Source organism: Oryzias melastigma, linkage group LG24, assembly GCF_002922805.2.
Source record: "Oryzias melastigma strain HK-1 linkage group LG24, ASM292280v2, whole genome shotgun sequence".
In the NCBI taxonomy this organism is placed as follows: Eukaryota; Metazoa; Chordata; class Actinopteri; order Beloniformes; family Adrianichthyidae; genus Oryzias; species Oryzias melastigma.
Window position 1 is genome coordinate 14858255 of NC_050535.1, and position 26294 is coordinate 14884548.

General features: G+C 39.0%; 3 protein-coding genes across 10 annotated transcripts in view; 2 read left to right on the top strand and 1 right to left on the bottom strand.

Moving 5' to 3' along the window:
- Positions 1 to 9854, top strand: part of LOC112158453 (estrogen-related receptor gamma) — a 28824-nt gene extending 18970 nt beyond the window's left edge. For all 4 annotated transcript variants that reach the window (XM_024291837.2, XM_036210583.1, XM_024291833.2 and 1 more), the window contains 4 exons: positions 1311 to 1421; positions 1581 to 1763; positions 7286 to 7555; positions 7629 to 9854. In XM_024291837.2, the coding sequence (XP_024147605.1) occupies positions 1311 to 1421; positions 1581 to 1763; positions 7286 to 7555; positions 7629 to 7873 (809 nt within the window). In that variant the 3' untranslated portion in view covers positions 7874 to 9854. The remainder of the gene's footprint in view (positions 1 to 1310; positions 1422 to 1580; positions 1764 to 7285; positions 7556 to 7628) is intronic.
- Positions 9855 to 12003: 2149 nt separating this feature from the next.
- On the top strand, positions 12004 to 16180 carry si:ch211-57i17.5 (usherin). The gene is made up of 6 exons (XM_024291831.2): positions 12004 to 12975; positions 13575 to 13735; positions 15283 to 15387; positions 15510 to 15581; positions 15659 to 15820; positions 15886 to 16180. Exons 2-6 carry the CDS (start codon positions 13679 to 13681, stop codon positions 15973 to 15975), a joined length of 486 nt encoding a protein of 161 aa, XP_024147599.1. The 5' UTR covers positions 12004 to 12975; positions 13575 to 13678; the 3' UTR covers positions 15976 to 16180.
- Positions 16181 to 16552: 372 nt separating this feature from the next.
- Positions 16553 to 24455, bottom strand: si:ch211-57i17.1 (uncharacterized protein LOC565010 homolog). 5 transcript variants are annotated; one of them, XM_024291829.2, is made up of 11 exons: positions 24048 to 24455; positions 22224 to 22332; positions 20913 to 21032; positions 20566 to 20707; positions 20221 to 20348; positions 19964 to 20113; positions 19741 to 19821; positions 19249 to 19324; positions 19112 to 19177; positions 18897 to 18925; positions 16553 to 18635 (listed from the first exon to the last, which is right to left on the bottom strand). In XM_024291829.2, exons 1-10 carry the CDS (start codon positions 24350 to 24352, stop codon positions 18915 to 18917), a joined length of 1188 nt encoding a protein of 395 aa, XP_024147597.1. In that variant the 5' UTR covers positions 24353 to 24455; the 3' UTR covers positions 16553 to 18635; positions 18897 to 18914. The 5 variants fall into 5 exon arrangements, 4 of the variants coding, with proteins under 4 accessions (XP_024147597.1, XP_024147596.1, XP_036066477.1 ...); XR_004947284.1 differs by having other exon boundaries at positions 18897 to 19177; XM_024291828.2 differs by lacking the exon at positions 18897 to 18925 and having other exon boundaries at positions 24048 to 24454.
- Between the last annotated feature and the right edge of the window lie 1839 nt (positions 24456 to 26294).

The following is a 26294-nucleotide window of genomic DNA, read 5'->3' on the forward strand; positions in this document are numbered from 1 at the left end:
GCTAGCAGAACACCAATTTTCAAAACTTTAAAACCGTAACTTTTTAACATAATATTGAATAATAAAAAATGCAGGAACATTATTCCAGAATAAATTAACTTAAACCTTAAATAACTTTAAATATTTTACTCTCCATAAAAATATATTTGTCCAAATTATACAAGTTAAAAATAAGCACAAATAAAATGATATAAAATAAAATAATAAAATAAAATGATCTGGAGGGCCGGATCCGGCCCCTGGGCCTTGACTTTGACACATGTGCCATAGACACATGCAAGAACGAGCGGTCTTAAGTCTTCATCGAGCTGGCTCTAGTGGGGGTTAAAATGAGCTTTTGTCACTACAGTTGCTCGGTGTCGTGTTACAGGATGTGCTGCCATGCAGGCATTAGACCGCTCTGTCCATTCTCCTTGGGGTGGACGGTACATGTGTGCTGATGACTGGATGATGTCCTGATGGCTTACCGGGTTTAACACAAAGCATTTTTGTTGACTGATAGCTGGCTTATGTGGAGTGATGATCAATTTCCTCAACTAATGAGATGCTTAAAACTTCCCTTTTCTATGCAGACGACACTCAACTCTTACCACCTTTTCAATTCAATGATTTGACGATAAGTTCATTCCAATTCATTCAGTAAGTTTACAGTACAGTTTGTCTTCATGTGGTTTACATAAAGCAAGAAACGTCAAACCGAGCGTTATTTATAACCAGTATTTGAGTCCAATTCAGTTAATATATTTCCAATAAGGTCAAGTTGTCTACACTGAGTAAAAAGTTACTGTGGTGAGAGGAGAATTTGTTTTTTAAAGCGCATGCGTGGTGTGGAACGCTAGTAGGGCGACAACTAGAAAAGCAGCAACAATGGAGGGTCATCCAGCAGATTGTCTTTTTCTTGCTTTTCTTTTTGTAAATCGTGTATAACAGGAATTTAATGTTGTCTGAAAGAAGATTACGGCCAGCTAAGAAGAATACTGCCATAAAGAGGAAAACTGAATCGCTAGCTTAGCGCTATACTGGTGCTTGCTAATGTCGTCATCCCTTTCTATTTTTCTATGGACCTACAACCAATGAGGGCCCTCAAGAGATATGGGCCAGAACTGTTTGCAAAATGCTCAAAATACCCGATCGAGCTGTACTGTACTGGACTGCTCAGTGGAAACGAGGCTAAACTAAAATAATTTTCTTGACCCTCAATTATTTTGTGCTTGCCACTTTCCTGAGTCTCACATTCTAAAGAGACATTTCCCAAATGACCAAATGGAATTCTAAATAATTCTGTGATCGTCCTTTTTTTTTTTGTGCAGGTGTGCGTCTGGACCGGGTTCGAGGAGGACGACAAAAGTACAAGAGAAGGATAGATGCCGAGAACAGCCTGTATCTGCACTCTCAGAACCCCCTCCCGCAGAAAAAAACATGTAAGAGAACCTCAAATCCCCCACAACCAGAGAAAACGAGTGGGTCACATGACCCTTAGGCTGTCAATATGTAAAACAGCATTTTATATAATCTTTTTTGTTATTTTTAATCAATCTTCAACAGTCTAATAAAGATTTTTGTTGTCATAAACTCCTCAGTCTCTGCTGGCGGCGTGCTTGAGAACAAAGTGATCTCCCTGCTGCTGGTTGCCGAGCCGGAGGGCATCTTCGCCATGCCGGATCCCACGGTACCGGAGAGCGACATCAAGGCTCTGACCACGCTGTGCGACCTGGCCGACAGGGAGCTGGTGGTCAACATCGGCTGGGCCAAACACATCCCAGGTGAGATTCAGGCTCCTTTCTTGCTCGCTCAGCTTTGAACGCGTCACTACACACATTAGATAAGTCTCTAATCAGATCACGGGGATTGCTCAGAAATGTGGCTGCCAGGGCGCGCTCTGCCAACTCAGAAGGGGGCAGGAGCGATTAAGCCTCTCTGTGTGTTATCTGTCAATCCTTCTCTGTATTTGTGAGTGTGCTCTACACGGTATGACTGACTGAAAGGTGCTCACACATCTACTGGAGGTGGTCGTTTGTGTTGTGGGCTGCAGCCATCCTGCTGTGAGATCACAGGCGGATCTCACAGCAGGGCGGATCAGATCTCGAGAGGATTTCTTTTTCCTTGGATGAGGAAGAGAACAAGAGCATCCTATTAAGATGCTTTGTGGCTGTTGATGTGTGCCAGCATGAGGACAGTTATTTGAAGCTACGTTTTTAAGATATTTGGAATATAATTAGGATAAAAAAAGTTTTCAACCTTGGCATTACAAACTTTAGGCTCATTTTTGATCTATTGTAAAAGTATTTAATTATTATCGTGCTGTTTTTTTAAGCCAAAATCAAAAACTTGTTTTTTTCTTGCATATTTTCTGCAAATTGAGTTCATTAGAAATTCCCCCTAAATTGAGGGCGATACCATTGGTGCAGAGCAACCCCGCCCCCCATTCCCTTCCCTGTTACTGAGAGCTTGAAGGAGAGAAGTTGTGGCCCTGCCCAGCGTATTTTCTAGGACAAAAAAACTTTTTCAAACTGCAATTTTTCATCTGCTATTGATTCACCCTGATTTGAACAAATAACAATTTCAGAAATGTAATTTTAAGGGTAATTTTCTTTATTTCTGTCCTTTATAATCAGAAAATGCCACAAAAACATATTAAAAACATGATAAATAAAATTTCCATTGAGTGGATTTTTAAGGACTTTTGGAAATTTTATTCATCCATCAAGTACTATTGCTGAGTAGATGTATTACTGGGGAAAATTAAGTTTTTCTTTGCTCAAATTGTTGTCAATCAGGGATTTTATGAATATATTAATTTATTTTTTTCTAAATAATAACTTAATTTTCATTATATACGTCCTCCATAATGAGAGAAAACACAACTTTCATTGGATTGGGCTTTAAATAGTACACGTTTGTCTTCCTGTGACATACAAACTCTAAAAATCGTCTCAAATATTAGCTTAAGCATAAAGATTTAGGTCCAGCCTAAGTTTATGCCTATTTTCTTTAAATATGAGAATACATAGAGTCTTCTTCTGTTTCCAAAGCTCCAAGAAAACGGTAAATAAACCATTAAGCTCATGAATCATCATTTGCTGTCTGGAGCCAGTTGAGACAACATCTCCTCCCTCGGTTTCCATTCTTCTCATCATCTCTTTTCCTCTGACTGCTTTATCAGTTATTATTCACACCCAAAACATCACCTGGGAAACACCTGGGCTTTCTGTTGATGTCTTGCTTCTGATCTGCTTACAAAACAAACAGAACGGGTGCGTGTTCTTGCATCTCCCTGCTATATCGGGCCCGGCGTTTCTTCCTACCGAGTGGATCCATGTGTAATGTTGTCCCTCATCAGCATTTCTATTGCTGTGTTTTATAAGAAAAGCCTCCTCCCCCCTCCACACCCTCGGGCCGCCACTGTCGTTCCCTTTTCCCCGGATTTTGGCTCTTTACTGTCAGGACAGATGGAGCGCGACTGACGGCTGTATTTTTGTAGGCCTTTGCCAGCGGAGGCTTTAGCTGGGGGACGCGGGGCGGCAGCAGATACCCACCTGGGGGGAGGAGGCGGCCATGTTTTTATCTAGATGTCAAACGCATTTGACTCAAGCCTCGCATATGTCACCCAAAATACATGAAACTCGGGAAGATGCATCGGGCGTGTTTGGCAACTGAGAGGAAGAATGGAGAATTTATTCATTTATTTTTAAGCTTTATAGCGTATCTCTTACAGGAGTTGATGAGTGCACACAGAAATATGGAGATCTGTGAACACATGATGTAGGGCTCATGGTTGGAAATGCTTGTCAGCGGTTCTGGGCATTCTGGGAAATCTGCATCATTGCTTTTTTTTGTTTTTGAGTCGTGGATGAGTGGATCCAAACGAGTCCAACCAGAAGTCGAAGTGGCTTGCTCTCATTGTTTGGACTCCAGCTGATTCAAGTGAAAAAAATTCTAAAGAACTGTCAGTAATTGAACACTTTTGATCAAATATCAGGCTAACTTTTAGAAGATGGTCAGCTGACTGATGTCAATCCTCTTAAAGGCTCAAAATACTACATTTTTATCATTTCAAGTTCAGCCCCCTTTTTCTACTCCGATCACCTTTTGATTTATTTTAAAAGTGTTCCCAGTGGTTTTTTAATAACAATTATGTCCTTTTTAGCCAAATTTGAAAAAAATCTGTAATTTTCTACAACATAATTTCTGTAGAGCAGCAGTAGTTCATTAGAAATTCCTCTCTGAGCTGTTAGCGTGGAGTAAGCCCGCCCCTCCTACCCATCATCCATCTGTTCCGCACTCTCTCGTTCCCATTCGTCCAGTTTTGAGCCAGATGCACGCTCAGACGAGGAAAACAAAGGCGTGGATGCATCAGTGGAGCAGGGAGATTGTGGCCCCGCCCAGTGTATTTTCTACATCAAAAGAGAGGACTCCTCCCCCTCAATTTACAGTAAATTCCTTCAAGGAAAGCTCAGATATCCTTTCTGTCCAGAATCTGACTATAAGCTCAAGCTAGAACAAGAAGCTAAAAGAGAAACTAATGTTTTATGCATCAACCGTCTTCATAAATCATTATTTAGTTTCAATTTTGATATTTCTAAAATAGTTTTTCCTAAACCACGTAAGATAAGATAAGATAAAATAAAATAAGATAATCCTTTATTCGTCCCAAATTGGGAAATTCCAATGTTGCAGCATTACAGATAGGACTAGAATACGAATAGAGTAGTATGAACAAGTAAAAAGAGATTAAAGGATTTAATCCTGTTTATTGACAAACAGGATTTTAAAAATGTTGTCATGCCAAAATAATTTTCCCTTAAATTTTCTGCAAAAATGCAGCCCTTTTTGGGTGCAACAAACCTAACCTTAGATGAATAAACTCGACTCAAATGTGTGTAATTTAACCAAAACTGACATTTGAATAAAAAAGCATCACCATTCACTTGGAGTTTGTGCATCAATAATATACTGCTTTTACAATGTTAATTTTAAAAATAAATTGAAGACATAGAAGAAGAAGACATCAAAGCTGTGGCAGGGAAACAAATGGGTACAGCAGGCAGCCACAGGACAAGGGGCATTAAAAAAATGGTGGCCTTTCCTGGCAGCGTAATGGCGATGTCACATCAGCTCTGGATGAGTGGCAGAACACACTGCCCCCCCCCAATGCAGCGAGAACCAGGGTCCTGGGCGAAATGTCCCGGGCCATCTGAGTTCTTTGCCCAAGGGGAGGTGAGTGTGCCGGGGCTACTGTCCTGCCCGCGCCCCCTCCTCAGTGCCGCCTCCTATCAGGCTGATTGACAGTGATGAGGTCTGAAGTCTGAGAGGCAGACTGGCAGATGAGCTGGCGAAAGACCAACTGCCCTCTTTGTTTTGGTTATCTTTTGCAAATCTGCACTGCAACTTGGCTGTCAAGTATGTGTTGATGGCGACTGCTGCGCTGACAGGGGATGAACTGCGCCGGTCGAGTGAATGTGCAGCAGTGTCGCTAGAAGGGAAGAAAGCGTGTTTTCATCATGTGGTCGACATGGATCAGATTACATAATCAGACATAAAGGATTTTTCTGTAAGATTGAAAATGTTGGGAATAAATAGCTTTAGATGTCATCAAACTCCTGATCGATGGCCCCGATCCCAATCGGACGATGAAATTGTCCACCAACGGCGCTCCTAATCAATCGGGGGGGGGTTAAAAATTCATGTCCACTGGCGCCGCTGGAGGCAGTAAAAGTGCTGGAAAAAAATAAATAGAATACCGCCTGTTTAATCACAGGAAATGTACAAGTGTGTGCATGTGGGGGTAGTTAGCGGGTATAATCATACCCGTGTGGGGTGTAATTGTCAATCAGAGTAGAGATGATTCCTTTGCTGTTTGGCCGTTTCATAAACATCCTTTTTCTACACATTTTTAGAGGTTTATTTGAGCCCAAGCAGAGTATTTCTGCTTTTCAAGAAGACACAGCCTGGACTTCATTTTGAGGTTTGGGGAAAATGTGAATTTGACAGTTTCAAACTAAATCTTTGTGAGGATTTTGCTTCATGGATTTCTAAATCCACTCCTCTGTTAACACGTTTTCACTGATTTACTGAAGGATTTCATGAACTTAAAAAGCTTGCAGCTTAAATAGCTGACGTACCCAAAAGACTAAATAAATACAAAAATAAAATGGTGTTTTTAACATGTTCTTGTGGCATTTTTCTGATGGAGAACATATATAAAAAAAAATTTAATTCAAATTGTTGTAAACAGATAAAAAAAGCCATTTGTTGAAGAGCTTTTTTGTGACAGAAAAAGCAAGCACCCTAGCTTCAAACTATCAGCATTGGGGAAGGGGGGCGGGGTTGCTCTGTGCCAACAATCATCTCAGCTGCAAATTACTGTTGACATTTTTTTAAATTTGGCCAAAAATGTCAACATCATAATTAATAGATCGCTGGGAATGCTTTAGATCTAAAGATGTCTTTTAAAAGCTTACTTTAGTTTTTCTGTGAATTTGTGTTCTGAAATGTGGAAAAAATATTCCCCTTTGGGGAATAATATGGAGTGATTTTTGTGCCACCATATTACAAGCAAAAGTCTCAGTTTTGGGATCAAAATTGCAAACAAAATACAAAGTGTTGAGAATAAAAAATCATATTTTACAAATGGAAATATTGAATATTTGCTTTCAAATTTTTTATTTTTATTTTTTGCTTTTAAAAAATATTTTTGCATTTGCAAACTTTTTGGGAATCTAGACCAATCAGCATACTGGCACAAACATTATATGAAACAGAATTATCAACGCAAAATCAAAGATAGGGCGAAAGCGAGATGAGGCACAACACATGTAAAAATATTTGTGCTGCAATCGCAAAAACATTTTTTTAAATATATATATATATATTTTAAAGCAATAAACAAAGTTTGCAAATGCAAAAATAATTTTTAAGCAAAAAAAAAGTTTGTAAACCCAAAAATAGTTTTTGAAAGCTAAAAAGTTTTCAAAAGTGAAAATATTTTTTGAAAGCAAGAAAAAAAATTGCAACTTCTTAATTATTTAGAAAGCAAAAAATAGTTTTTGAAAGCAAATATGAAATATTTTCATTTGCAAATTAGTAATTTTCATCCTCAACACTTGACACTTTGGAATTTAGAAAATGTTGATCTCAAAACTGTGACTTTTGTTTGCAATATGGTAACAAAAATCACTCTATAGACTGATTTAATTGAAAGTCCTCCTTTAACTGAAGTCCTGAACGTTCCATATAATTCATCTTAATATTTATTCTGTGTGTTTCTGCCCTCCTTCCTCTCCAGGCTTCGCCTCTCTTTCTCTGGCAGACCAGATGAGTCTCCTGCAGAGCGGCTGGATGGAGATTTTGATCCTCCGGGTTGTGTTTCGCTCTCTGGCTTTCGAAGACAAGCTTGTGTACGCGGAGGACTACATCATGGACGAGGAGCAGTCCAAGCTGGCCGGGCTGCTGGACCTCAACAACGCCATTCTGCAGCTGGTGAAGAAGTACAAAAGCATAGGACTGGAGAGGGAGGAGTTTGTGGTCCTCAAAGCTATCGCGCTCGCCAACTCGGGTAAGGCGCCTACACAGACGGCACACTTTTTAAAAAACTGAATATTTTATAATTACATCATCTTTTCTCTCAGATTCCATGCAAATCGAGGACACGGAAGCGGTGCAGAGACTCCAGGACGAGCTCCACGGGGCTCTACAGGACTACGAGCTCACCCACCATCCAGAGGATCCGCGGCGCGCCGGCAAGGTCATCATGACCCTCCCCCTCCTGCGTCAGACGGCGGCCCGTGCCGTCCAGCACTTCTGCAGCATTAAACAGGACGGCCGTGTGCCCATGCACAAACTATTCCTCGAACTCCTGGAGGCCAAAGCTTGAACAGCCAATCAGCTTTGAGTGAGGGTGTAAGAATTCATGTTCATAGCGTTTCACCTTTACGTCCGAATTTGCAGTTGTGGAGCGGCAGGACTACTTTTCTAGCTAGAGCTACGCCCGTAGCGGAGCTGAAGACAAACGGACAAGCGGGAGGAAGCGCCTTCTACAGATACTCCCCCCTCACATGCCAAACGTAGTTTCTGCTTTCAAAAGGAAGGAGCTGATACTTGAAGATCCCCGCGGATTGCTGCAGTTTTCAGGATTTGGTCTGTTTTTGTGGTTTTTCTGTACAGAAAATGAACGAATGCTCTTTTTGCCAAAGAGTAGAGACGAAATTTGAGGAAAAAAAAAACATAAATCGTCTACTAAAATGTCTCATAAATTGTTCTATGCTGTGATTAGTAACTTAAAAACAAATAAATCTAAGATTTAAAGAGAACTTCAGGGAAAAGGGATACTATGATGCAAATGTATGACAGCAGGTATTTATTTTAAACTGACTCTGTTTGACTTTAAAATTGCGGTGAATTTTTTTGGTTTTTAAAGATTTGATAAGGTTTTCGTTTTATTTTCTTTTTTTTTACATTAGCTTCCCTGCTATATTATATCATGAAATGAAGAGGACTTTTCTGACTTAATGTAAAAAGGCTGCATTATACAGTAAGTATGTATATCTTGGATTAGAGAGGTGCTTATGTGTTTTTTTATGGTAGAAATCTCAGTGTCGGGTCAAATCTGTGCACTTTTATTTTCCCGTTTTAGCCATAAAATTTGGGGGAACCAGGTGATGGCGTGTTTTTGTGTGACGAGTTTTGTGTTTCGCCTCCATGAAGGGATTAAATTTGGAGGTAATCTGAGTGCTCGGACAGTGTAATCTGCTTTTTTTTTTTGGATCCATCAACAATATGGCAGTTCAAATGTGTAAGTGTTGCTGTACAGTATATGCATCATGTCTTATGCCAACAGAGGTGTTTCGTCTGGAAGAGCTGTTCTGTTTTATTCTCAGGATGATTTATTTGTATTTTTTTTTTTTTGGCTAATAAATATGATCCCCTTAATGCAAAGCTGATAACACCCCAGTGTCGTCCTACGTTTGGTCTGCAGCAAATTCATTAAAAAGTGGTAAGTGGTTGCAGTCGACTCCACACGGGGCAACAATGGACAACGCCGAGCCCATTATAGTGCATTTAGGCCAGCTGAATGGAGATTTCTAATTAACATCCATAATATAATGAAGTGGAGCAGTCGCCCCGGAGAGCGCCCGACTCATCGCTTCGTCACCGTCATCCTGCGAGAAACAAAACTCCCCGCCTGGTTCACTATTTATAGTGACAAAAGTCTGCACTCTGTCTTCCTCTACAAGCTGCTGAAACATTTGATACCTTCTATTTGGAGCAGGCGGGCCTGAGTGCGTTGTGTGTTTATCGATTTGTCCTCCGCTCTTCATGCAGCCTGCATGTCATGGCTGTGCGATCAGGGGGAAGGAATTGTGTTTTTAAAAACTCCCGACTAATGGCGCGCAAAGGTGAGACGTCAGACCTCTTTATTGTCTGCAAAAACACTGTTTAATTTGTTCCTTTGTTGATGGAATAACAAGAATAAATGAAATAAATTCAAAATTAAAAGAAAATGTTGGAAAAATTAATTTTGGGGATTTTAAGCAGCAATGAAAAGCTGTGTTTGGGGGGGGGCGCACCCAAAGAGATGGACATAACATCAATAGATGGTTTGGGGATGTTGCCATCCATTTTCAGGACTGTATCCATTTCAGGGTATCTGAACCCAAACCAGCTCCTGTTGGGAAAAGGTGGAGTTCACCCTGAACAGTTCACCAGTCTGTTGCAGGGTCACACACATAGACCATTTAAAATCACCAGTTTACCTATAAAACAGGTTTTTGAATTGTGGAGGAAGCTATAGAGTCCCCACACATGCTTACGGAGAACATGCTAACTCTACACCACATGTCAAAGTCACATGGAAAGCAAAATATTGAAAGTTCTTTAAGGTTTAAGTTGATTTATTCTGGAATTATATTCCTATTACAGTTTTAAAGTTATAAAAAATGTTATTCTGCGAGCTTGTTGGACTATTTTAGCATTTACGAAGATTTGTTTTGCTATTTTGGAGTTTAGCTAATATTTTAGCTACATGCTAGCTGTTTAGGCTAATTTAGGTTTTCTTTTTCTTAAGTTTTTGGGCTTTTTTTTTAAAAGTTTCTAGGCTATTTTGAAGTTTAGCTATATTTTCAGCTATGCTATCTGTTTTGGCTAACCTAAGTTTTTATTTCTTTGTTTGTTTTTTTAGGCTAATTTGGCATTTAGCTAACATTTTAGCTGGCTATCAGCTTCAGCGTTTTTAACTATCAATTTCCGTGTTTTTGAATATCAATTTCAGTATCTTCAGTGGCAAATTCAGCTTACAGCATTCCCACTATTTATTACAGGTAATGCTATATATCTGCTTCATAATTATGTTAAAAAGTTACGGTTTTAAAATTTAAGTTTCAGAGAGTTGAATAAATGTTTGTTTTAACCTAAGGTGTATTTTGGGTTTTGGCTAATGTGCAATTGAGTTCAACACCTCTGCTTTAAACAGAACGGACCTACTGAGGGATTTGAACCACCACCTTTCCATTGTGAGGCACGAGTGCAAACCGCTCCACCACCGTTAACCCTACTTGTCTTATCTTGTCCACCACAAAGAAGATAAAAGCAAGGGGGAAGTGAAATTTTCTGGGACAAAATCTGCTTTCTTTCTCAGCACAATAGTATCCTATCCTAAAGCATGGTGGTAGAAGTGTTATGGTTTGGGATACTAATAAACTGTGCAGATCCATCTGTTTCTTTTTTTGTTTTTTTTTAGTTCCAGAAGCAAAAATGAAGTGATCCATCCAAAAATGGGATTGAAATTGTGTTAATTTGGAAGAAAATATAAGGAAAAATAAACAAATAAAAGATCATGAGTTTAAAAGACACTAGAAGAGACACTGTGATTTAACTCTAGAAACTTTGTATCTCCTGCATGTTTTTTTTAGTTATAGTTGAATAAAGAATGTAAAAGTCGAAAACTGTACCTTTGATACTATATAATAACACATTTGACTGAATTAGTACTGTTCTTTTTAACATAAAAGATTAAATCAAATACTGTGACTGTCAACAAAATCAAAAAGCCAAACAGTTCTTCTGCAGAACAAACCAACCGAGAGCGCAGAGGGGCTTTTTTCTTTTTTTAGGAGGAAGCTGGAGAATTTTCATCACGCTTGCCGTCAGTAAGCGAGTTAGCATTGTTGAGTGATACGCCGCCTCCTTAAATGAGTTAGTGTGTGTCTGGCGGCTGTGCTGCTCAGACACCACGGTGATGGATGAGGCCTGAAGGAGATGGGCTGTAAAAAAAGCTGATTCTGGCACTCAAGGGTGAGATCACTTCCTCAATAAAAAATAAAAAAAAAGCATTTTCCAGAATCGTTGTGGCAAGGTATGAATGCTGATTAGGATATTAAATGGAGTAGAGCCTCTCGAAAAAGAAAATGTATAAATGATACAGGAGGGGCTAAATGAGGGAGGGGGTGACTGGTGACCAACGACTACACTTTTAAAGACTTTTGGGTTTAGTTGATGATTTGCTCTGCACATTAAAAAAATGCTCTCCAATAAAAACTGGAAATATATACATATACGTTATTCACAAATGCGCGAAAACCTCTAATTTTCCAATAGTTTCTGACCATCTCCATCCTTTATGACCACAGAGTACCATCTTCTGATGCTTCTTCCAGCAGGATAAGGCTCCAGGTCATGAAGCTTCTTTTTTCTGTAATACCGTTGTGCTACCACTTGGGGGCAGCAGTCTCAGAAAATATGGAGCTGGATAAGTAAAACCTTAAAATAATGTAACGCGGTCTAAATTGAGCATAAATAATATAGATTTTTAAAGTCTGAGTCATGATCTGTCTCTTCAGATGTGATATCATCTTCATCTATCATTTTTATGTGCAAACCAATGCATCCTGGTAATGAAAAAAAATGTAAAAGTACTCTTTTACACCAAAAAAGTAAATTACTTACATTTTAAGGCATATTATTATTTTTCCTTTAACTTAACTGGGTTTTTTTTGGGTCACAAATTAAATGTGAAGCAAAGATGTGAATCAACTTTTTTTTCTTTTATTGAAAAATATTAAAGAAAATCAAAACTAGAAGTTATGATGTACACGGACACTGAGATTTTAAATAAAGGGGATGATACTTGAGTTGAGTTTTGTGCTTCACAAAAACATTTTTTTTCACTTTTTTTTAGCTCATTAATTTGCAAATAGACAAGTTTGCTCTACCAGTCAACTGAAAGAGTTTTTATGTCACTTCCTGGACATTCTAATCTAGATAAATATGCTGTACTGCTTCTCTTTATGACTATAATGTCTGCTGTCTTTGTCTCAGTCATCTGGACATTACCTGTGACAAAAAGCTGCAGCTTAGCGCCACCGTGTGGTTAAGGAAAGAGTTACAAAAGAGATGAATAGTGATTGCTTTTTCCCTCAACTCATGCCGATTGATTTTAGCAGGAGACAAAAACCTGGAGGTTTACTGTTTTTAAAGATTCCTCACCGTGCACTCTTGATGTGTCACTCCTTCTGTGCACCTTCAAATATTGCAGCAGCTTCATAGTGAAAAATAAATAAATAAATAATGGAATCAACAGTATTTCCATCACTGATGTTAATAGTCTGCAGTGTCAGGAGGTGATACTCTACAACCAAGGCTCCCCAGGTAACCGAAACCTGACACCCCACTGTTACCATGGCGCCGCTGAGGAAAAGCAAAGGCTGTTGGGAGTTTTAGAGGACTGCACATGCAGGTTGTTGATTTCTTTCAGAATCAGCAGATGGAGAAAAGGACATATTTCAAACCTATTTTTTGATCTTCCCACACCTGAGCTCACCTGTGTGATGTCAAAACATCAGTTAGTAAAAGCTTCAGGTGGAAAGTTCTGATGGATCGACAGGAGGGATCCTGAACACACTTTTCGGCCTTTTGGGTCTTTTCAGTGTTGGAGGGGGCTGCCAGAAGCCTCTGCAAGCCGAAAGACGGACCTCAGTGCTGGTGAGTTCCTACTTTTTGAGACTTTTAAGAACTCTCACCTTTACATTTACAACTATAACCTGAGAGTATATCTAAGAAGTGTTCGGCATTAGTGAAGCTGAGAAACCAGGCCATGGAAGAAAGTATGTCTCCAGTTTCAATGCCGTCTCCTCCAAAGATGATCATCTTTCAGTCGCACGTCGACAAACACTGCAAAGTCAGAGTGGACACCCCAAAAAGTTCTTCTCCAGCTGCACATCAAGTGGAAAAAGTATCAGAACACTCGGTGGAAGCTTTTCTTTTGCATACATGCATAATTGGACGTGTAGAGCTTCACTAACAAACATTATAGGGACAAAATTCCATCAAATATTTCCATGGGTTCATTAGATTCTATGCTGAATTTTAAGTTAGCACATGTGAATGTTTTTAGAGTTCTATGCTCCACTTTAAAATATTATTTAGTTAGTGCTTTTAAAGCTATTTTCTAACTAATTCTAACCCTAACATTGTGTTCAAATTGACCCATATTCCCTCTTGAAAAGGGGTCAATCACAGACTTGAGGACTGCTGGGGGTCAAGGAAGTGGTCGTTGGTTTAATATCAATGTTCTCATCCAGATTTGGTGAGCCCCACCCCTCCCGGCGGAGGAGGTGGAGTTGATCGGGCCGAGGGCGGACGGGGAGACGGGCAGCTGGTGCAGGAACTGTGGTTCATCGTCGTCATGGCGGCCGTCGCCCTGCTGCTGCTGGCGGTTGTGTTGGGCGTAGTGCTTCACAAGGTGAGGACAAGTTCTCCACCACAAATAAAAATTATTACTGCCCCTGCCAGAGGAAGGTTTGTCTCATAGTTTTGTTTGTTGGACACCAGTTACAACCAAGAAAATCAGTTGCACTGGTGGCAGCAGTGGGATTCTTGCGGCACCACCATTCCTAGGGGATGGGAAAACTATTACCTGTTAAGCTGTTTAATTTGGCCCACCACACCTGAATAAATAACATTTGAGGCACCGACAGTGACTCTTAAACACAAAATCTTTAACATACCATAACTTTTATACTGTTTACACAATCAATGTAATTCCAGCAGATTCTGAAGGAGAAAAGCAATTTGATATTTAGTAATGGCCTGATGAACTTGTATACTTTTATGTAGAGTAAAATATTGAAAGTTATTTAATGTTTAAGTTGATTTATTCTGGAATAATATTCCTGCCTTTTTATCATTCATAGTTATGTTAAAAAGTTAGTTTTAAAGTTTTAAAAATTGTCATTCTGCTAACTTTTTAGACTATTTTGGTATTTACTAAGATTTGTTTAGGTTATTTTGGATATTTATCATAATATTTTGGCTACATGCTAGCTGTTTTTGCTCATTTAGGCTTTTTTTAAGTTTTTAGGCTATTTTGAAGTTTAGCTATTTTTTAGCTACATGCTAGCTGTTTTCGCTAATTTAGACTTTTTTTGTTTTTAGGCTATCTTGAAGTTTAGCCATTTTTTCAGCTACATGCTAGCTGTTTTGGCTAATATTGTTTTTTTTTTTAGTTTTTAAGGTATTTTGAAGTTTAGCTATTTTTTTCAGCTACCTGCTAGCTGTTTTCGCTAATTTAGGCTTTTTTGTGTTTTTAGGCTATCTTGAAGTTTAGCTATTTTTTCAGCTACCTGCTAGCCGTTTTCGCTAATTTAGGCTTTTTTGTGTTTTTAGGCTATCTTGAAGTTTAGCTATTTTTTCAGCTACATGCTAGCTGTTTTCGCTAATTTAGGCTTTTTTTTGTTTTTAGGCTAATTTGAAGTTTAGCTATTTTTTCAGCTACATGCTAGCTGTTTTGGCTAACCTAATTTTTTTTTTCTTTTTTAGGCTAATTTGGCATTAAGATAACATTTTAGCTGGCTATCAGCTTCAGCGCGTTTTTAGCCATTAGCTTTAGCGTTTTCAGCTATCGTATTCACCATTTTCAGTTATCAGCTTCAGCGTTTTTAGCTATCATTTTCAGCATCATCAGCTATCAGCACTAGCATCTTCAGTGGCCAAATTCAGCTTACACCATTCATTGCATTATCGCATGTTATGATATATATCTAGTTCATAACTATGTTAGAAAGTAACAGTTTTAAAGTTTTAGAAATTTAGTTTGAGCGTGTTGAATAAATGTTTATCTTGTTCAGCCCGCGACCTAAGATGTGTTTAGGATTTTGGCCATCCCCTGATGTAGGTGTATGAACAGATAAAACCAGGAGATAAATAGTCTGTATTCATGACCACGGTCAGAACTGTTTTCTGTAGAACAGAGAAGGAAAACCTAAAAATGTGGGTGTTTTTTGTTTCCAGGCTTTAGGCAAACCTCACCTGCCCCGTGAAAGACCCCCTCTGGTGGCCGTCCCCATGCAGACGAGGAGCCCAATGGCCGTTTATCCTCCCAGCAACTCTGTCTTGGTGGGGAGAGAAGTTCTTAGCCCTAGAACTTTGTTTAATTCTGCTAATGACTACAGATATTTTTAACACAAGTCCACCTGAACTTCGCATAACTACTCCTACAAATTCTCCTTTTTTTAAAGTTCGACACCGTCCCTGACACAACGGGCTTCTCCAACAGTGTGACTCTCAAAGGCTTCACCATGAAGATGGAGGTAAACGCCGATGAGTCACGTCACATTTTTCTCACAGTGAGACTGTGATTCTTCCTTTGTTTTTCTCCTGCCTGCAGGAAGTCCTGGAAGCCAAGTGTGAGCCTGAAGACGAGGTTCCTCAGCAGCTGAGCATCCTCAGCGGGACGTCCCTGAGACGCAGCATCAGCCAGCTGATGGACGGGAAGTCGCTGGAGGACGACGTGTGGGACCCCAACATCTCAGGCCATGACAGCGGGATGGTGAGCTCCACGAAACCCTCGCCGAGCACATCGATGTCGACTCTGATCGTTCTGCTCCTTCGTAGTTCATGGACGATGAGGAATTCGTCGACACCATCAAGGGTTTTAGCACGGTGAGGAAGGAGCACACCATGTTCAACGACACCAATCTGTGACCACGCCGTGGATTTTCAGCAGCCTGAACGTCTCCATACGGATGTTAGCATCCCTGCAGCGATTGAGGGGCGGGACTAATGAAAGAGACATCAGACACTGAAACAGGTGCAAAGATGGAGAGGAAAGTGGATAATGATCGTTTTAGGAGAAACAGTCGACACTTTTGTAAAGTCAAGAAAAAAATGTGAAAAAAAAGATTAAAAATTATGAGTCACAAAATAAAATAAAACGGAAGCAGTGCTGTCCAGATGTTGCTTTATGCCAAGTCCTGGTCATTTTCATGGATGTAAAAGTTCATGACCTTTCTAAAAATGGCAAAACCTGCAGAATTTACAAGGTTTATTACTGTTGGATTACAACAATAAATCAATTTATCATTAAATAGCAACTTTAAAAGCAGTAGCAGCCTAGTGATAGATGAGTGCTTTACACCCACTTTGTGCATGACCCGATTAGTCGGAAAAGTAATCAGTGATTAGTCGACACAATTTTAAATTCACAAACAAAACTCATTTCACAGAATCAATTCTCAGTTGCTAAAGCGAATGCATTAAGAGAATAAAAATGTCCCACACGTATCTGTACTATTTTTATTTGAAATGAGTCGCAATGTAAAACACTTTTACAGCCATGGTTACAAAACATAATAAATTAATATACTGCACATGAAAGAGTAAACATAAACCCTCAGACTGAGGGATTACTTTTGCATTAAGAGTTCGTGAACATTTAGAAAGGCAGCCTCTTCTTTTGTTTGTTTCAAAGACGTATAAATATAAATCTGTCATTTGAGTCGCACTGATATGTTTGCTCAGATCCTCGCTGCTGCCGATTAAAAAAACAAAAAAACAAAGCAGTATTGCTATAGATTGATCATCCGATTGGAACCAAACGATGCTGCCCTCTTTCTTTAGTGTAATAAAAGATGTCTGTAAACAAACAAAATCAAGACTCGTCGGAAACGCGCTGGCAGCAGTAAAGTGCATGCAGCCCATGCAGGGTTGTAAATGTTTTCATAGCTGGCGACAGCTTTTAAGAACTACACATAAATAGTTAAAAATAGCACTGTGAGCCGTCAGGTTTTATTTGGAAACAATAAATGGACCTCCGATATGTGAACACCCCACCCCAACATCCACGACTGTTAGAACTACTTAAAAAAATGATTTCAATCTTAGTTCCCTTTGTTGAGAAGATGCTGCAGCCGTCCAACTGAGAGCTACAACAATAAAACACATTTCAAAAAAATGACTATTTTTATAATTGTGGTTATGGTAATGATGAAAGGTTTCTACAAGGATGTCTGTACCTGAGAGCTACATCGGACCTGATGACACCTGAAGCAGGCGGTGACTGTGTGGAGGTACACGCTCATAAAGGGACACTCCAGACGTTAACAACATTTTTAAAGACAAGACAGTCTAAGTTGAAAAAAAAAAGTTTAGATTTGGCTTAAATGTATATATCGAGTGGTGGATAAATCAGAAAAAATAGATAAATTGCTGCAAACACACAAAAAGGAAGTCTGAATGCAAGAAATTAGCCTAAAAAAAGAAGATTACATGTTTGTCCTGATGATGGAGGACATACATTAATAATATTTGTGAAAAAACAAACTTAGAAAAAACCTTAGATATAAAAAGCATCATTTATATTGAACTGTTTTATTTACTGTCTGGTAAAACCTAAAACCCACCGCACACGTAAAGCAGGTGGAGTGCCCCTTTATGGTGGAGCAAATGCTCCCAGCCACTTCCACTAATGAGGGAAACCGCCGCATGATTCACCGCAGGCTCCTAAAAGCTTTCCACCAAACCAGATCGTCCACAGAGTAAAGTGCTACCATGAGTTTAAAACCACTACAATCTAAAACCGATAATCGAGCTTTTAATCCAAACCTAAACTACTTCATTAAGTCAACAACAAACGTTTGGCTACTACGACTAAAAAGAGAGATGTTGGGGTGACTACGCGAGGTCTACAAACAGCAATTACAAAATACCTACAAAGTTTCTTAACTTTCTATAAACTCTTTTCTTTTTTAAAAAATATGCTCTCTGTTCTGTCCCTTTAAAAAAAAAAAAAAAAAAGAATTCACAGCTGTGCAATTTCTCCCAATCGAGTAGAAAATATTTCATTTTCAAAACCAAAATCGACTAAACTAAAAACAGAATAGAAAGTCAAAATTCCGTTAAAGTTCCGTTAAAGTTCCTTACGTGAAAGATTCCAGACTGACAAATGTGCAATCAAGCAGGATTTCATGAGAGAAAATCTGAAATAATGCCACGCCGCTTTGAGATTCAGAAAACATTAAAAAATAAAAAATAAAAAAAATGTTAAAAATAGAAAATCAAATGACTTGAAGAAAACAGAGACTGGACGACATCTCCCTGGTTGGAAAAGGAAAACACCTCGCCGTTCCCCTGATCCTTCACACAAAAAAAGCACCGGAAATCAGGAAGGAAGGTGTCTGGACTAACACTGATTATTGGCAAGTCACCCTGCAGCCAAGCATTAAGAAAAATAATTAAGAATAAAAGATGGCAGAGTACAAACTGCTCAAGAAAAACAGTCTATGAGGAGGAGGAGGAGGAGTCTGGGGAGGAATCATCCTCTTCAGGATGGACGACTCTACTGGACTTCTACGTCGGACAGAGAACTGTGGAGACAAAAACACCGCGGTTGGAGATAATCGGAGCTTTGAGGATCCGTGGAGTTCGGAAAAGAGCGACTAAAAGACGGATAGAGTGAGGAGGAGCTACAGGGAAGCAACACGTCGGTAGCTGCTACAAACAGCAGGGGGAGTGGCGGCGACTTCTAAGCACGTTTTGAATGCGGCACTAGAGCGGAGAGGGGGGAGGAAGAGAAGAGCAGGGGGGTGTAGAGCTGAAGGTGAAGGATCCGTGTTAATCTCACAAACCTCCAGGTTCCACTGCTCTCATACCAGAGCTACCCAAAGGACAGTGCAGCACAGGTGAAAGACAAGGGAGGCACACGTTAACAAAAGAGTCCAGACTCACCCTTTTGGGGAAAAAAACTAAAAACAATCTAATTCTTTGAGATTTTCTGATTCATAAACAGTTCTGGGGGTAAATAATAACAGATGCTGATTTTAGCAAAAGTGTGAATGTTTACCTTTGAGGATGTAGTCTGTTAGCAGAGCAGGTACTTTGTCACTGTCGTCCCTCATGGCATGGAGGACTGTATGGAAAAAAGACAAATAAATAAGCAAATGGAAATATTGTCTTCCAACTCTCCATGGATTTACTTACTTTTTGTGAGGATCTGAAGGTCTTCTACACAAGGGGAGCCAGCTTTCTTCTCATAAGGGATTACAGTTGTCAGGTACTGAAAGGAAAATGTGTGCAACACACACAAAATTAAAAAAAGGAAGAAAAACATACAAAATGTTAAAGTTAAGCAGAAACTTAAAGTAAGGACATTTGTCTCCCCCTGCTGGTTGTTTGATGAATAACATATTGTGTGACGTCAAATTAGAAATCAAACATCATCACTTTAGATTGATAAAAAAAAAAAAATAATGAAGTCGAAGATCCAAAATAAAAGCCACAGATGTGCAATGCCTAGCTGAAAAAAATAAGTCAGTGAAATTTTCAAAATAAAAGAAGGAAAACCAGAAAAAAACAGGGCAAAAGAAAAACGACACCAGACGACAGTGATAGCAGTGGAGGTGCAAATAAACATGCGGATGGAAACAAAAAGAGAAAAGAATCAGCGGGGAAGGAAAGAGAGAGCAGGGGCACCTGTTTGTCCCCTCCTGTGTGGCCAAAAGTTTGACGGAGGCTGTTTTGAATGACACTGGAGAGTCCCTCCAGAGTGAGGAGCTACAGAGAGTGAAAGGGAGGAGCAGAAGAAACGTTTGGCGACAGTTGGAGAGCTTTCGCACCAGTTTGACCCATCAAACTTCCTTTGGATCTGTGTGGAAAAAAACAAAAAAAAACAAAAAAAAACATGCTGTGGACTAACCGTGCCGGGAACGTGCGTGCTGGCTGCTCTCTGACCGTTGGGCCCCGTCACTGGTGCACTTTTGATTTTCTTCTTTTTCCGCAGCAGCTCGCGGTGCTCCTTCTGCCTGTTCTGCACGTCAATCAGCAGCGAAATGAAGCTGTTTTTCACCTGCAAGAGAAGAAAACTTCATCTATGCCCAATCTGGTTTTTGAAACTCCAAAAATGATTTAATAATAGTAAAATGTGGATGTTAGAAAGGAAAAAAAATGGAGTACCTCCTTCTCAAAGTCCAGCTCGTCTCGCAGAGCCAGAGCCTGGATCAGCTCCTCGCTGTAGCGGCGAATGGCCATCTCCACCTCCTCCAGAGTCTGGGAGAGCTCCGACACGGACATCTGCCGCAGCCCTGCAACCGCAGAACCACATGTTCTTCAGATCTTTAGACGATGCCGATACGGTTCACCAACACGCACGAATGGCTTCAGTGCACAAATTGCTCTGGCGCCATTTATATCTTACGTTACATAACCGTCTCACATGTCTGCACAACAGTCCCAGTAAAATTCACGCTCATTACTGCGATAAAAGTGGCAGAGTTTCACGAGGATGGCTGGATTACTGACGTTCCTCGTCGCTCGTGCTGGAGCCGGACCGCCTCAGACCCTGCAGGTCCTGAGAGAGCATGGACAGGTCGGACTGGGAGGGGCTCTCGTCGTCGTCTGGGTCTGGAGATTCCTGCATCATCTCTTCTATCTCCTCTATCACCTGAAAAACACACCAGAAAAATATTACAAAGGTTTTTGTGATTTATAGTAAAACTGTAGTTTTTATTATTTCAAAAAATGTTCATAGAAAGCATAATTTGCAAAAAATAACCTTTAAAATGTTCAAAAATATCCCCAAAAACTACAACTCTTACATCTACCTCAGAGGATAAACACCAAACTAGAACGTGTGGGGAATGGCTAACCTGGTCTGCGGTTAAGAGCGGCTCATCGTTGATGCAGGAGACAATGATGGAGTGCATGTCCAGTTGTTCCCGCAGTTCCTCGTCATCATCCGACAAATCCAACGACTGATTATCCAACTTCTGCCGCAGAAAAATCAGAGGACAAAAGCACAGAAAACAGATTCAAAGCATAGAAGTTTTCACAAACGTATGTTTATTTATTTATTTAGAGATTTATTTTTTTTTCCTGCATGAGACGGAAAACAAATGTGATGTTGAACACCAAAAAAAAAAGAATATTATTTTTTGTTATGGAAGCTGAAAACGACCTGAACTACTTTTTTGGTGGGATTGTTTTCTCGTTATAAGTTCGTTTTATTGAGAAAACGAAACTTTACCTGTTTTTTTTTATGCCCCGCAGCAGCAGTCTACCGACTGCAAAGACCATATTATTTTTGCAAAAAAGTGAAAAAATGTAAACATTTTTTAGCTTCTTTTTTCAAGAACACATTTTTTCTTTACAAATTAAACAAACCAAAGATTCAAACCACAAAGCATTAAACAAACATGCATCCTTACTTCCAACAGTCTTCCTTAATTCATAACATTAACAAAAATAAAACAACAATCAAGTAATACTTCACTTCCCTCCACTGCTGATCAAAAACCTCCATTTTCATATTAAAGGTATGAAGTCATTTTTTCCTTTGTGTAAACTTCACCTGTTTTAAGTCTCTTTATTTTGTGGTTAACAACAAAAAAACACAGAACACTCCCTGAAAGATTTTTTTTTATCTAGGCTCCTCAAAAGCTATAAAATAAATAAAATGCTTTTAAATAAACAAATTATATACAGATCAGTTCTGGTGTTTGAGATTTTCTCGGATAAGCTGTTATGTTTTGCTGCTGATGTCCGGAGGTCAGTGAACGCACCACGCAGAAACGCTCTGCAGTGCTGAATTCTGGGATTTAACCTGTTTGTTTTGGCAGTTTTAGGGAAATAAAGGATACAAGAGATGTAATTAAGATGTTTAAAGATTATAGATTAACTAATAAATAGTAAAACCAACTTTTGGGGAGTGATTTCTTCTACTGTTTTTGTTTTTAACCACAACATAAATAGACTTGAATCTGGTAAAGTCTCTGCATCTTTGTGGGGGAAACTGAGAGGTTCTTCATTATCTCATTAGAAAACGATCAAAAAGAAAAAAAAAGTAGGGCAGGCCGTTTTTGGTTCCCGTATTTTCTAATGCAAACTCCAAAAAAAATCATAGCTTTGTGTCCATAACTTTGTGCTTAAATTGCGCTACAACACGCGGGTCTCGGTGATACCTCGTTCTCCGTGAGCTTGAGCGACGGAAGGTGTAGGGTGCGAGTGTAGGACGTCTTCCAGTCCACGGGCATCACGTGACCGTAGTTGTTGGTCAGAGCGTTCCACACCCTGAAACACACAGTGTAGACACAATGAATACACAAGAAACGCTTCCTTCTCTTTGCACCGTGACGCAGCATAAGCTGTTCAGATCTCCCCACTTGGACACTCTTCAGAGCTGCTAAAAAGTGTTGAATGTAAACATTTTTTAACATCAAGTTGAACCGATGGTGGTAAAAATATATATTTTTTCTTATTATATTTACTGCAACATTTACATTATTAATTCTGTGGACGTTTTGCATTTCTACTTTTTGAGCCAAATGAGTGGCTGTTCTCTTGGCTGTGACAGGACGGATGCTGTGAACCCATGTGTCACGATGGCTCCAAATGATCATAGCCCTTCCCTCGTTCCCGTACACACACATGTACAGGCGGGGGTTTATATAACACGCATGTTCCTCCCTGAAGTCATCACATTCTGCTCGGCGAGCAGTCGGGCTGCTTTAAAATAGAGCAAAGGCTTTTTGTGCCCCGAGCTTCAACGGCGTCCCAGACACGTGATCGAGCACAACCCTATCTTCACATTCACTTGTCCCCCCACAGTTTTGTTTGCATTTATCTATAAATTGCACGCATGATTAGACCTCTTCTTCCTCTTTCTGACTAACTATGACTGGAACCCACTAAACATGCATCCTGGTTTCATCCCATGTCGTCCTGCAGCGCCTCTCAGCTCTGATCTTACTTGACGACTTGTTAGGAGGCGAGACACGTCCTGGAAAAGAAAGGAAGTAAAAAAAAACTGTTTCCCTGAGTCTGGCACAGTTCTTCAGGCTTCACCGGGCGGCTGTCCAATTATTTCTCTCTGTGCTCCCCTTGTTTTCCCAGCAGTCTTCATCATGTCTGATCAACCTTCTTATTTTTAAGAGAAGGTTTTAGGGCGACAGAAGGCTAAATTGTTTAGAATAAGATATGTGCATAAAAGAGTGAAAACTGTGTTTTTAACATGTTCTTGTAGCATTTATCTTATAATGGACATATATACATACAGGGGCAGTAAGCTAGTGGGAGAAACAAATCTAAAATGAGTGTAATGATTAATTAAATAATTTAAGTTATGTTTGTTTAGAAATTTGTATTCTAGTTAAATATTTAGTTACAACAATCTTAGTGTTTTATTTTGTCAAATATTTAATTACAGCTTCCAGAGATCGCGTGACGAGATAAGAGACTTGTTTAATTTCTAGTAAATGCAAACAAGTGTAGTTTTAATTTAGTCTGCTGTGATTGGCTGAAAACAGACACGTGGTCCTGCTACGATCTCCAGCTGAGATGCCAGAACATTATGGAAAGACGTAACCTATTAAAATAAATATTTATAAAAACAAACTATCAAACATGTTTTATTTATATGATTTGAGGGATAATATAATCATAAATATTGGTATAAAACATAAAATTTTAGTTATTGACAAACATACAGAAAAAAAACACGAGTAACGTGGCAACTTATCCATCAACTCAATAGTTGGCAACTTGTAATTAAGTAAATAAATATAAAAATGTTTAAGATTTAAAAAATAGTCTTAGAAAGCGCCGCAACCGTTTTCAAGGGGAGAAAAAACATTATACTAACCAAACTTTGCACAACACTGATTGAAGCTAGCTAAGCTAACACAGATGAAGGGGATGCTAGCGCCGGAGGCTAAACCGCCTCGAACCAGAGCAGCACAGCGATTAAAAGTTATCATAAATACAAGCCGTATAAAACTTAAACTCACTCGTCGTCTTTCAAGAAATTGTCCTCTGTGATAGGTTTGACAGGAGCTATGTTTTCCGTCGTGGTGTTATAGTTTCGGAAGCAAACTGTGAGCTTTTCGTCGAAGTCATGAACGAGGTCCTCCATCGACTTGAAGCTGCAGATCTCTCCGGAGAAACTGTTGTCAAAGTCCGAGAAATCGTCGAGGCCCGACGGGTCGCCGACATTTGAATTCAGCTGGTCCAGCTGTTCGTTGGAGTCCGACGAAGGCTGGAATTCGTTAAAGTCCTGCCAGTCCTCGTCGAAATGGGCTAAGGGCGCCGCCATGACTGGCGTTTGATCTCGGCCGGCAGTCTGTCACAGCCGTCGACGGAGCTCTGTGTTCGGCTTTGGGGAAAGACGACGCGCTGTGAGTAAAGGCAGGGGAGGGCGGGGCGGAACGGAGGAGAGATGACGCTACGTCAGGACGTCGCTCCGCCCATTTGGGAGAATCAAAACAAACCAATTCGAGCCATTTATTTTATTATTTCGTGTAATAATATACGTAAATTGTAAGGGTAAAATAAGAAAATATAAAGAACCAATAACAATAATAATAAAATGATGCATTTGAGTATTCTGCTACTTATAGGAGCTAGGATTTTTTTTAATCGACTACTTAATTTGACTGACCTCTAAATCTATGATGTTCCTTAAAGCTGCAAACACTATAAAACATATATATTTAAACGATATTTGAAATATCAGTGGTTGAGTATTTTTGAAGGCCTTAAAGCAAAGTATAAAAGCTCAATTTACAATTTTATTATATTGGAAGTCATCAGTTTGGTTTAGTTTCTTTATTTTATTCATCTTGTAAAGATCAGTCACTTTAAAGTACGGCTATATATATTTTTTATTTATTTCAATAGATAAGTAAATGCATTATTTTTAGTTATCATGAAAATTGTTATGGGACATGTAAGACCACCTTAATATTTAGTGTTTTAGACAGCTTTTTAGCCAAATAAGAGTTTTATGTTTGTGAGATGTAATAATTTTATGTTTGTTTAATATTCAATGCTTTTTATTTCTTGTTTTATCCTGTTTTTGACTTGGGTTGTTAAGCACTTTGGGATTTTTGTATGAGAATAGTGCCACATAAACATACTTTGCTTGGATTTTATCCATCTATTTTAATTTTTTAAACACAGCTTATGAAAATGCAGATCTCCACGTTATCGCTGCAGATTTGACACAATTGCTATATGAACAAATCTGTATTCATTTTATTTTGTAAGATGTTCTACTTTCAAGTACATACATAGATATTTGAAAGTTATTGAAAGCATTTTAAAAAACTTTGCATTTGTAAATAGTAATTAACATTAAATTTAATTTAGTATGTGAGCACATTTGTAGCAGAAAGTACATAAAAGACGATGTATTTATTATATACCATTTTGCCTTTAATAGGGTAATGTTATTTTTTTGCAGATAGACTTTATAGATACAAAACAAAGTGTTCTCTATAGTTTAATATAAAATGTTAGTGTTTCTCAAACTGCTTAATTCCAATAATACATTAAAGGTTGAATATCAAATAAAGGACTTTTTACATTTATTTTTTTCAGATTCAGGTCCAATATTTCATTTTAGCATAGAAATAAAAGAAAGGAAATATGTATATTTTTTACAAATATAAATCAGACTTTTTTCTTTATTTTTTGGAGGAGGTTTTGTCAAAATTTACACTTCTAATAAAAAGAAAAAACAAGGTGAAAAATGTTCACAATACTCAGATAAAATGTATGTATTTGATCATGTTTTGTTAACTTTGTGAGTCAGGATCAATTCAGAGGACTGGAAACAATTTAAAAGTTTTTTTTCCCCCAAATCCTGAACCTGCAGAGACTCCCAACCTAATCACAATTTCTGGGGCAAATATATATTTTTTAAAACCCTGAATGCTTTATTGAAAATATGCATACATAACACTTTTTCCTACACGACAATACAAAACAGTACAATCACTTTTTGCAAATAAGACATTGAACGCAAACCCAAACATCATCCCTGACCCCCCCGACCCCCCCAAGCCCAAGGAACCTAAAGATGCTACAGTAAGCTCTTAGTATTCCCCTCCAAATACCTACCCAGCATGTGACCTCAGAGAAATAAGACATAGTTAAATCAGAAACAAATCCCTCGGTAAACTCAGAACAGAGAAGACACCAGGTTGCATACAGACATAGCATTTGCCACCATCAAGTGATGGGTTTAACTGAAA

What these genes read in the sequence shown, in the direction of transcription:
- si:ch211-57i17.1 (XM_036210584.1), bottom strand. Translation starts at nt 24,352, where the DNA reads ATGGCGGCGCCCTTAGCCCATTTCGACGAGGACTGGCAGGACTTTAAC. An exon ending in CAGCACGAGCGACGAGGAAC is followed by an intron (nt 20,349 to 20,565) that starts GTCAGTAATCCA and finishes CTGCGGTTGCAG; the next exon opens with GGCTGCGGCAGATGTCCGTG. An exon ending in AGCTGGACTTTGAGAAGGAG is followed by an intron (nt 20,114 to 20,220) that starts GTACTCCATTTT and finishes CTTCTCTTGCAG; the next exon opens with GTGAAAAACAGCTTCATTTC.
- si:ch211-57i17.5 (XM_024291831.2), top strand. Translation starts at nt 13,679, where the DNA reads ATGGCGGCCGTCGCCCTGCTGCTGCTGGCGGTTGTGTTGGGCGTAGTG. An exon ending in CTCCCAGCAACTCTGTCTTG is followed by an intron (nt 15,388 to 15,509) that starts GTGGGGAGAGAA and finishes CTTTTTTTAAAG; the next exon opens with TTCGACACCGTCCCTGACAC. An exon ending in GCTTCACCATGAAGATGGAG is followed by an intron (nt 15,582 to 15,658) that starts GTAAACGCCGAT and finishes TCCTGCCTGCAG; the next exon opens with GAAGTCCTGGAAGCCAAGTG.